At 35.0% G+C, this 12,413-nt stretch overlaps 1 protein-coding gene and 1 pseudogene across 1 annotated transcript in view; both read right to left on the bottom strand.

The window, feature by feature from the left end:
* The window catches only part of RPAP3 (RNA polymerase II associated protein 3), a 53,566-nt gene that overhangs the window by 21,468 nt on the left and 19,685 nt on the right, over nt 1-12,413 (bottom strand). The window contains exons 9-10 of the mRNA XM_072654484.1: nt 10,677-10,804; nt 1,705-1,826 (exon numbers count right to left, since the gene is read on the bottom strand). Coding sequence (XP_072510585.1) covers nt 1,705-1,826; nt 10,677-10,804 — 250 coding nt within the window. The remainder of the gene's footprint in view (nt 1-1,704; nt 1,827-10,676; nt 10,805-12,413) is intronic.
* On the bottom strand, nt 10,938-11,707 carry LOC140533979 (RWD domain-containing protein 4 pseudogene; annotated as a pseudogene).

Below are 12,413 nucleotides of genomic sequence, written 5' to 3' on the forward strand. Positions count from 1 at the left end.
TTCAGAGAAGTTATTATTACCAAATTACATGGAATAAAAAGCTTACAAATATAGAGATCTAGCAAAAGAAATCAAAATCATGATGAAACAGTAGGAGACATATATATCATCCCCATTCTGCCTGCCAGTGGTAGTTATCCCAAAAATGCTTATACATGACAGACAAAATGAGGATTCATATATTTTTCAAGCAGTAAACTGCAAATCAACTGATTAGTACTAAGAAACCTGACACTGTAATAAGATCAAGGTGCTTTATAAATACAAAATTCAATAGAATTGATTTTTTGGTTATTGGTGATAATTAAAATAAAAACAAAACTAAACTTCCTATGCACTAACTGAAGATTAATACTGATACAAGACAGTAAGAGAGGATGAGAAAAACTTAAGTAACATTTTATATAAATAATTGATGTGAATTTTATATTTTTAAAATAACTAGAGCAATTCCCCTGATGATCTTTAATCAATTATTTAATCAATGAGCAGTCTATTATTAAGTGTCTATTGTGCGCTAGACATTGGGGATACAAAAACAAACATAAAATAATCCTTGCCCTGAAAGGGCTTCATTTAAGAAACACTTTGTTGATTCCAGTTGAAATGCCTTATGTCCTTAAAACTACATTTCTTCCACTCCTGTATTCTTTGGTCCAGTCTCAAACTGGCCTTCTCCCTGTCCTTCATATAGGACACTCCATGTCCCACCTCTGTGCCTTTCCACTGGCCATCCCATATGCTTGCAACGTACCCTCCTGTCTTAGGTCTATCCCAGAGAGTCCTCTTCTTAGAGGATGTACTGTAGAAAGCCTTCACTGATCTCCCAACTGCTAATGTCCTCTCTCTCAAACTATATTGTATTTTACCACTTTGTATATATTAAAATTTATTAACTTCAAATTTATGCTATATATATATATATATATATATATATATATATATATATATATATACATATGTACATATATATTTATATGTACTTTTCATAAGCTCCCTTGTTAGTAGGAATTGTTTCATTCTTTGTACCTGTACCCTTAGCACAGTGCCTGGTACACAGTAAATGCTTAATGCTTGCTGAATGATTTAAAAATATTCTGTTATTGAGATATTTCACTAATTCAACCTAGTTTTTCACCACAATTATCACAAATAAGTGAGCTTTTATTACACACTATCAAAACAAATGATTGAAACTGCTATGGAAGTTTTGTTTTTTAACTGAAAGACCACTGAGAACTTCATCATGGTTAAAAACAGTAAGCTATTACGAGTGGCATTATGGTGTAGAGGAAAAAACATTGAATTTATACTAAAAAGACTTGAGTAAAACAGTTGATCTGTTCTTTCACTAGATCTGTGACCTTTACCAAGTCAACTAATATTTCTAGATTTCTTCATTTTCAAAATAGTTTGTAGGTTAATTTTTAACATTCTCCCCAGTTCTAAATCCTATAATCTTAGCAGAAAGCTATCTGATAACCCTTTAGTGCAAGGGCATTATTCTGTTCTTTCTTGCATGCCCCACAGTGCCTTACACGTAACAGCCACTCAATTATCAATATTTACTGAATAAATAAATGAAGATAAGGATGAAAGGGTTTTATCCATGATCTGTGAAGAAAGCTATATAAATTCTTGCTCCTACAGCGGTTAGGTCTCATCAGAATGAGTGAATTCTAGTAAACACTATAAAAATCTTACCTTCTTTGGCTTCATTTAATTTTCCCAAAGCTGTTCTTGCAGTACCTCTTCTGGCAAAAGCCTTCAAATAGGAACCATCTAACAGGATCGCTTGTGTGCAGTCTTTTTCAGCTTCTTCATATCTAATAAACACAATTTTACAATAAGCTTTTAAAAAATCTTAAAAGATTACATGAATAATGCCATTTAAAATGAAATACCATTCAAGAGTATTTGTACTCGTTTAGATGAGCTACTTTTCACATTTGAAACTTTTGAGATCAGTTGAAAACGTTAACATTGAAGTTAGGGAAAGGAAGGAAGTAAAATCTCAAATGAATATAAGAATGAAAATGTTGCCAGTTGTATTGCCCCCCTCCAGGACTGTTAAAGAACTTAGAGATGATCCAGTACAGCCCCTTATTCTAAGGGAAAACCCCAGGCACAATGAGGCTGAGTAGCTTATACAAGTCCATATAGCTATTTAGTAATACCTAGAGCCTAGGTCTCCTAACTTCTTTTCCTTAGCTGATCTCTAAAATCCCTTTTTAAATCTGAGAATCTTGCCACTGCATTAACGTAAGCTCTTCAGAGAAGGGACTGTTTCATTTTCATGTTGTATCCCAAGCACCTAGCACAGTACTGGCAAATGATGGTTGCTTAAAAAAGGCTTAATAAATGAAAACAGTTATTCCATCAGAACCTTTTTTAGGTTACTATCTCTCTTTCGTTGACATTTTTTCTACTCTATGATTTTGTTTTCTACTGAACTGATCACAACCTCTACTTCTCAAAAAGAGGAACAAACCAAGGCAACACATACTGAGTTTCTTGCACTCAGTCTCTCCTTTCAAGGCCTTATAGCTTCTCTTTTCTCCTTCTGTAAAATTTCCCTTATATAAATTCTCTTTATCTTCTTTCTGCTGTTTGTATTCTAGCAAGAATAACTGTTGTTCTTTCCCTCCCAGCTCCATTTACTTATTTTTTTCTTTCTTTTGCTCATTCTTTTGCCATTCCCTGTTTACTTCTTAAAGAGGCCTATTCACTGAATAGGCATTACCTCACTCTAAGTGAGTACATGAATAGGCCAAGGCCTCCCAGTGCATCCTGGGCCTTCTCCAGTCATCCTGGTAAATATCTGATCACTGGATCCAGATGGCCCAGGAGGGGAAGTGAGGCTGGTGACCTGCACAGCCCTCCATCACTCAAAACAAAGTCAAGTGCAAGTCATACCATTATTTCTCTGATGGCATGGTCTTCTTCAAAAACAAAGGATGAACACAGATTCTACCAATACAATGGAGCCCAGTTTGCACAGGTAAAAATCCATAACTTAAAATTTATAACAGAGAGGAAGGATTTTAAAAACATAAAAATGTTATAGAAACAGTATAGCACAAAAAAGCAAATAGCCCTACAATTTCCCCCTTGAGTTCCTCTAAGTCTCTGGGCTAGGGGGGTGGGGAGGGGGAGATCTTTTGTGTTTAAAGTTATTATGAGCACTTTCTTCTCTATAGATTTATTCAAATCAATTTCTAATATTCTAAATTTGGATGTTCCTTCCAACAATGCAGATCAGACAGATCCCATCCCCTCCTGTCCAACTTTTGTCCAGTTCCTCTCAGAAACCACAGCAGGTCCACCCAACATGCTGAGGGACTTTCTCTAGACACTGAAAGTATAGAAACATTTAAGCTATCCATCATTAGTTGGTTATCTTTTGCCCTTATCACATGAATAGCCAAATTTTGGGGGGGGGAGGGGGAATCATACACTTCTCTAATGACATCCTTTACTTTTTTGGTAGTTCCTTATTTGCTATGTACCTCAACTTTGACTTCTGAATGTAATCTTCAGCATCTAAAATGTCAATACTGTCAACACTGTTCAACACTGGGCAAAAATCATTTTTAAAAAGATGGACCTCTGTTTCAGAGAAAAGTTTGGCATGATTAAAGGAGCTATGCATTTTCCTGAAGTTTAAATTCTAGGCCCAGATGTTCATTGATATTTTACATCAATTTGATTTTTCGTAAGTACTATTAAAACAAACCATGAGGCTCATGCAACCAACATGTTATTTACAAAGAAGACCATCTGGAAGACCACATCATCCTTAGAGAATCCTCCTCATCTTGAATCCTGAGTACATCCTCTGAGGAATCTTGAAAACTTTTGAGTATAGATGGGAGATACTATGCTGAAGGAGAACTTTTGAGGCTAGAATGTCCTCCACCAAATCAAACCTTCTTTGAAAATATAAATCAACAAACAAAAAGAGTGGGATCTTAAACTCTCTACAGCTTTCAGTCAACTGATCAGTCAATGATGGTAGAGATATGATCTATTAGGAATTATCAATCGATAAACATTTATTAAGTACCAGCTACATGTCAGGCACTATGTTAAATGCTGAGGATACAAAAGCAAAAAGGAAATAATTCTTGTGTTCAAGGAGCTAACTTTCAATCACTTGCAAAAGTTTTCCTGTTCCTTAGTAGCACTCTCATCATGGATGCTTGCAATGTGTGAGTGTATGTATATATATTTTTTTATTCTCATAAAAAATTAAATATATGTGGGAAAGCAAGCATTTGGATCAGCAATTGATGTTTTCCATCACCTTTTTTCCAGTGCTAATAAGTTCTAGTATTAATAAAGTTTAAAATGTCTCCTATGCCTTTTGTATCTCACACTCTTCAAATTTCTTTTTCAATCTCTCAACGTCCCAATAATTGTGAAGCATCCAACACTGATCTCCTCTGTATATCCTTTGTCTAATACAGTTACTTTTCCCATCTTTATTACCTTTAGCACATCTGAGGTCATGATATTAGAATCCTTAGCTTCATGGTTCTTGGTGGTAAATGTTATTTTAAAAAAAACCCAAAATACCGCAATTTTTTCCCATTTTTCTTTTCTTTGCTGTGATCCTACCATTTTCAGTTTTAAACAGTTCTGAACAACTATACTTATCTGGATCTCTCACCAAGCTTTCTAAAATTGGTTATACTCCTTCACTGTTTGTCTCTGCTCATAATCTTGAATAATCCACCTCCATTAAATTTTTAAAATGACTTCATATCATAAACTGACATTGCTTTTGATGCCATCTCTCTCCACTTGGGACAAGTCAAATATGTGCTAATTATGGAGTTCTAAGGAACTTGTGCTCTCCTTTGTGATAACATAGGCTAAATTTCTATATGAAGTTACTAAACTAGATGTCAAGATCATTTTATCCATTAAATATTTTTCAAGAATAATTTAAATTGATCAGAATGGAGTTGTTTTAAATGCCTAGCAAGTCTTTGGTCACTCACATTTCTTCTTCCCAAATCATGCTTTCTGACAGATCCCTCATCACCATTATCTTTTTTTTCTCATTTTTATTTTTCTGTCTAGCTTTGTGCTAATTTTGATCTTTGCTTTAACAAAGAGATGGTCTGATCAGGCATAGATAGATGATTCAGGAATGATTTTCTTATCAGTAATGACTTAACTCCTGTCTACTGATAAATAATCAATTTCACTTTTGTCATTAGTCAATGTCTGCCATATCCATCCCCTTCTAATTCTTTTCTAGAATCAAATATTCATAATATACAGGCATGATGCATCTATATATTCTCACTATATTTCTCATCAAGTCCTAGCCTTTAAATAGAAACCATCAAGTATTAAACTGTAAGCTGATTTAATTTGGAGGATCTTATCAAGTCATTCATAGAGAATTTTTCTCTTTCTAGTCTTTACAACATGTTGGTGCTTATGCTGCAATTATTTTCTTGATGGTTCTTTTGCAACTACTCCCATGATCACTACGAGGTGACCAAATGTTCCATGTAACAATGTTGCTTATTCCTGAGTACATGAAAAAACCATTTATTTGCCTTTCCAAGTGGAACCATACATTAATTTCCTTTCTCTCTTCAATCATAGACAAAGCAATATAGAAGTACCATGAGACTTTTAAATTACTACCCAATCCTTGAAAGATATGGCAAAAGTCTGATCAACAATTTCAGAGAGATAGAGGAGTGGCACTGTAGAAAGAGCATTAGGCCTAGAATTAGGAAGACCTCAAATCTCTGGCCTCAGACACTATGTCTATGACTTTGGTCAAATCATTTAACCTGCCTGCCTCAGTTTAATCAACTGTAAAATGAGGATAATGAGAGCACTACCTCCCAAGGTTGTTGTTAAGATAAAATATAATAATTACTGCAAAGGGCTTAGCACAGTGCTTGGCACATAGCAAGTAATATATAAATGCAAGGCAGAGCAGTAGATAGAGCACCAGGCCAGAGTCAGAAAGACTTGAATTCAAGTCCAGCCTTAGCCACTCACAAGCTGTGGAACCCTGGCCAAGTCACTTAATCCTGTTTGTCTCATTTCCTTATCTGTAAAATGAACTGGAGAAAGAAATGGCAAACCACTCTGGTACCTTTGCCAAGAAAAACCCAAATGGGGTCACAAAGCATCGGACACGACTTAAACGAATGAACTTCAACCACAAATGTGAATGTAAATATAAATATATTCCGCCTTGTCAAAGTTTAGTGCAAAATTTCTAGATATAACACTTGTTTCAATAAAAGATTCAATATAATAGTGACATGATACTATTAGTCTTAACATTTTCTGCATAAAGCAGACAAGTGCTCTGTATCTAAAAAATTCATTGCCAAGACAGTAATATAGTTAATGAGGGCTGGCCTTCAAGTCTCAAAGACCAAGGTTCAAGTCTTGCATCTGGCATATGCCATGTGATCAGTCACTTTAACCTCTCGGTGGCCCTAGCAACTCTATAAATTACTGATTTGTATTGGGAGAAGTTTCCACTCTAGAAGTTCTCACAATGACGAAATCACGAGCAGAGACTACTCCTCCTGTCTACCCCAACCCACCAAATTAATTACCCATTACTGTGCTAGCTCTAGTTATCAAAAACCTTACGTTAAAATCTGCAAGACAAGACTAAGTTAAAGGAAGATTTTATGGAAAGAGAACTAGATTTCAACAAGGAAGGGAAGGAAAAGCCATGGTGGGTACTGTTCCCTTTTCCTACCACTGCTGTTCCTAACAATACAAGCACTGATCTTTGAGGCTTGGTCAACAATTGTGACAAAGTTCCCAGAGATTGACTTGAATCTAGACATTCTTCCAAAATGTGGAAGAATTTTACTTTAATCCTCTGAAGTAATAATAACAATAGTGCAAAGCGAACTTGAAGTCAGGAGAGACCATGTTTCAAATTCCCCTCCAGTATTCTATGGATGTGTATCCATGGGCAGGTGACAAACTCCCTCAGCCTCATTTTCCTCATTTGTAAGTAAGAATATCTACTGTAACTGTCTCACAGGTTTACTAAGAGGAATAAATGAGAAAACATGTGATCAACTGTGCTAAATTACTGTCAGTTTCTGTTAAATAAAGCAAGAATCTCTTCTTTATGTACTTGGTGGAAATCCGATTGCTTCTCCTCCTCTTTATTCTCTTTATGCCTTTTCTACTTTCCTTATAAGCACATCTGGTGATAGGATGTTAAAGTCTCCAAATAGAATCATCCCTACTGGTAAAGTTTATTATGAAAATTTTTACAGGTTATTTTTCATTTCTCTTCTCTTGGTGTCCTTCAATGGCCTTGGGATGGCTTTGCTTAAATGCATTTACCAAACTTTCTCTAAACTGGCTTTATCCTCCCCTAATTCTCTGCTTTAGATACTGTTTATAGTTGTCCATCATTATGCTAAGATTTTTATAAGCAAATATATATTCTAAATCAGTTTTGCCAGCTACTAACTCGCTTCTTGAGGCAAGTAAGTATTTGATTAAGTACTTTCTAGGCTCTTATAGAATTTTTATCAGCTAAACATCTATATAAATTATCAAAATCGGTATTTAAGTCATTTCTCTTGTCCTTTACCAATTTTTCATCATTATTTTTTAAACAGTCAAGGCTGGGTGGTTTCACCTGTAGCCCATATCTTTCTTCTCATTATTTATTATCTCTGACAAGTCTGACTAAGCAGAGACAGCAGATTCAGGAATGACAGGTTTTTTTCCTGTCAGTTAAAATACAATCAGTTTCATTTTTTGTGATGCTACTTGGTTTTTGCTGTGTCCAGTACCTTTCTCAAATAAAGTGTTCATGTAAAAAGACAAGAGATTTCTATGTATTAAATATGTTATGGCTATTCATAATCCTTCTTTCCTGAGTCATGTCTTTTGATATATTTCTCAACACTCTCACCTTCTGCCACCTTTGTATTCAAGTTATCAAGATCAAAGTGTATGGTGATTTAATTTGGTGAGCCTTATCTATGCTACTGAAAGCTTTCTTGACTCAGAAGATATCTGAAGGAGAGGAAGATACCAGAGACATTGAAAAAAATTCTTGGGCATTAACACACAAAAAAAGGCCAAAAAACATAAAAAATTATCGAATTTATGCCTACTTTCCCTTTATGAGACTCATCTCACATCAATCAAGGATATCCTAACTGAGGATATTAGTAGGCAAGAAAAAGAGCTTCCCAATCAATACTCTATAAAGGGCCACACCTTAACTACTTCACACTGGACTGAAAGATGTAGAGAATACAAGATCTCACTGTATTTATTACTTGTTGCAGCATTTGATTTGATAGAGCAAAATGATGCCTTATAAAGTCTCTTCTAACAAGGAATCTATCCATATATCATAATTATTCAAGTTTCCTTGAAAAATATAACAAAAATAACTCTGTTCAATCACCTTCTGATTATAAATGTAGCTGAAACATAAAACATGGAGATATGTTTACCAAAGTTGTTCACCACTGATAGGAGAGATTCAGTGGAGTAATTAAATTGAAGAAGGATTTCCTAAGGATGTTGAGGACTTCTAGGGACTCCAGTTTATATAAGACACTGTGCTGGCAAAATAATGTAGAACACCTCTCCTGGAAGAGATCTGCAACCACTCAAAAGAGTTTGGCCCAGTTGTCAACATATGGAAAAGCAAGTGAATGAAGGACATCTATTGCTTAAGATTATGACACACATGTGGATGGACAAATCCACAGAGCATGTCTATTAGTTTAATATGTCTGGGACCGACAATAAATATAGATGGACAAGTTGGGCCCAAAGTTAAACGAGAAAAGGAAAAGGGACTGGACTGCCTTCGGGAAATTGCAAAACTCCTTTAATGATCCCAAACTTCTTCCAGAAACAAATGCCATTCTTTATAATATACCAGTATTCTAAAGGTGTTAAGGCAGGGTGTCAAAACATGCAACACAAGTCTCTAAAGAATTGAACATGAGAGTATCATACAGAAGGCAATGGAGAGGCTCATAGCAGATGTGAGAAGGCTGCAAAATACAACCAATGAGGAACTTCAAAGAACAGAAGCAAAAGATAAGGAAACATGACAGTAAGATGGGCTAGTCACATTTTATGAGGTAACAGGTAGACAGCCAGACTGCTTGACTGGCTCACAGGAAAAACTGAGGAAGGCCTGCAGCATGCTGGTTTGAACCCCTCAGTGGAGAAATTATGGACATGGCCAAGAGTCATACAGGATAAGTAGGAATGGATGGATTGGTACCTGTATCATTAGAGGATACATCCAAATGGATGAGATCACAGGTCTAATTGCATATCTCAGTATTAACATCAGCTATTGTCATTATTATTATTATAAAACAATTAGAGATTGAACACAAACTGTCATATACATATTAAAAGTAGGAAATACAATATACAGTCTATGTATGATATTCTCCCCATTAGTTTATAAGCTCTCTGAAGGCAGGACTATCATTTTTTATTTCCTCAAGCATTGAGTAAATACCACCAGGTTCTCTGCTAAACAATGAGAATAAAATAGCAAAAATGAAAACTGTTGCCCTAAAGTAGCTTACAATTTGCTGGGGGGAAACAGCATGTATTGGATACATTAAAATATATACAATATCATTTCAGGGAGAGGAGGCAAAAGGAGATCAATAAAGGTCTCATATAGGAGGCAGAATAGAGCTAAACTATGAAGGGAGATAGGAATTTCAAGAGGCAGGTGAGTAGAGAGAGTATTCCAGGAAAGAATAGTTTGTACAGAAAGGCACATAAGCTAAACATAGAGAATGTCACGTAAAGCAAAAACCATGTTGGCCAATGCGGCAGGAACACAGACTTTGTGAGAGGATGTACTGTAAAATTATTCTGGAAAAGTAGGCTGGAGTCAGCCTAAGAAGAATTTTAAATGTAAAATAGAGATAATTTTATTTTATCCTAGAGGCAAAAGAGTCACTGAAAATTCTTGAACCTGGACATGGTCAAATCTGAGTTTTACGAACATTAAATTTAGCAGCTCCATGGGGCATGAATTAGAGAGGGATGAAATTAGAAAGAGAGATAAGAGGGCCAATGACAGGGCCTTGGAATATAACCAAGCATAGCAATGATCCAGCAAGAGACAGCAATGTCACAAAAATCTAAAGAGGGAACAGTATCTAAGAGGAGAGCGTAATCAACAGTAACAACTATTAGCAAAAGGTCAAGTATGAATGTGAAGAAACAACTATTGGATTTAGACATTAAGATATCATTGGTAACCTTTTGGATAACAGTTTCCGTTGAGTGGTGAAGTCAGAAATCAGACTGCAAGAGACTGAGGCATAGGATGTCAGGGAATAGACAAATATATTTAGGTTTCTCCCCTTTGTATTACTAGCATGAAGACTGGAGCAGGTAGGATCCTTAACTTTTTTTTAAAGTGTATGTATATAAAGTAACACTATATACATTTACAGCTTTACACAATGATCTTACCATGCAGTATTTCATTTGAATTTCACAATAAAGCTATGAGACAGGCACAGATCACTGAACATAAACAGTGCTCAAAGAAACAAACTAAACTTTAGTAAATCATTTCAATATATTGCCAAAAGAAAAAATATTCAATTTTCATTTGAAAACAGCACAAAATACAGAAAACTTACTTGTGAATCTTTAAATAGGCCATAGCCCTATTGGCTGGGAGAAGAGCATTGGTGCCATCTGCTGCTATACCTCTAGTATAACATTCAATTGCTAGTTCATACTTCCCTTCTTTGAAAAATCCATTTCCCTAAACATAGGAAAGAAAGCAGACTAGGTAAGAGTTGATGTATACTAGAGAGTGTATGTATGCATAACGGAATTTATTAAAATCAATGTCACCAACAAAAAATTAAATGACATTAAGGTACTTTTTACCACAGTACTGTTAGGAAACATAAAAACTTAACGTTTTATAAAATGCCACTTCAATAGAAGAAAAGAGTACAGAAAGAAAAATTTCTGTATTAAAAGCTGGTATTTTCTTAAATCGTTTTTTTCATTAGTCATCTTTAGAACTAGTTTTGCTTAAATGTTTAACTACATCAACCCAGTTCCAGCCTTGTAGAAGTTCACCTTTGTGACTTGTCTTGTTTGCCTACTTCCATTTCAGAGTTTTTGAAAGGTATTTTTTAAAATCTTTTTCTCTTAAGGAAACTTTATTAGGAATTTCAAGTGAAATAATATTGCTTATTGATGTCACAGAATTAAAAAGATGATAATTCTCCAAGAACTGTTTACTATCCATGGAATATTCAAATCTATGTGTCATACAAGTTCCAAGATTAATTTCAACTTCTTCACATAATTTAGCCAGAATATTTTGCTTTGTAGCTGATGACATGGTATTATTGAAAAAAGCATTCATAGATACGACTGGAGATCCTTGTGAATATGCTTTGGCCCAAGAAATTTCTATTAAGCAGGCTTTTGGATCACCATTTTTATTTATCCTACACTGAAATGAAACTGGACTCAGTCATTAGAAATTTTTATTACTTTCACAAATAGAATGCAATGCTTCCAGTTTCATCTCCTGGTTCTCCTTGGTGCTCATTGTTCTGGCAGCAAGGTCCTCTTCCCTCTGATGGGAAGGCAGGTGAGTTGGGGTGGGAGAGGTAGGAGGCAGCCAAGGACAGGGTCAACACCCAAGGACCAGAGGGCACCCACCATCTCACCACACCTCAAATGACAAGAGCATATATTAATAAAAATATTCCACATATGCAAAAGCAACATACACCAGAATTAAGATTTTTCCATTAAAAATATTTAAGTTGACAACAGGCAATTCCATTAGATACACACTTCATTATACATTAGCTTTTATGGCATATGAATTAGATTGCAATTTCTTACATGTTCCTCCTTGACTTTATAAATTTGTTTTTCCATGAGCTGTGCTTTTCTATTATCAAAAAGTAATTTCTTCCACAAGTCCAATTTATTTACTGTCCAAATATTTGCTATTTTTCTAAAAATGTACAAGATAGCAATAAATTTTCATTTAAAAAATTTTAATTCATGCTACCTTACAATGTTAATTTTCAGGTTAAATTATACTAACATTTTGAAATATTCAAACTTGAAAAAGAAACACACTTATTTTACAGTCTAAAAGGTGACCACCTTTTCAGTTGTATTTCATAAAAGAATTATTCCAATGTCTTATTGTGCTATGGAGGTGACCCTAGGTCCTCAAAGGCTATCTAAGCAAAGCATAACCTTTAGAAGGGGCTACCATGAATGATAAGGCTCTGAGTACCACTCTGACCAGAGACTGTCTCTTTTCCAAGGTAATTAAGTAAGTAGTAAGAGACTCAATACCAGTAGCCTGGCCATTAAGTGACAAATTCTTT

The sequence above is a fragment of the Notamacropus eugenii genome, chromosome 3 (assembly GCF_028372415.1).
Source record: "Notamacropus eugenii isolate mMacEug1 chromosome 3, mMacEug1.pri_v2, whole genome shotgun sequence".
Lineage (NCBI taxonomy): Eukaryota > Metazoa > Chordata > Mammalia > Diprotodontia > Macropodidae > Notamacropus > Notamacropus eugenii.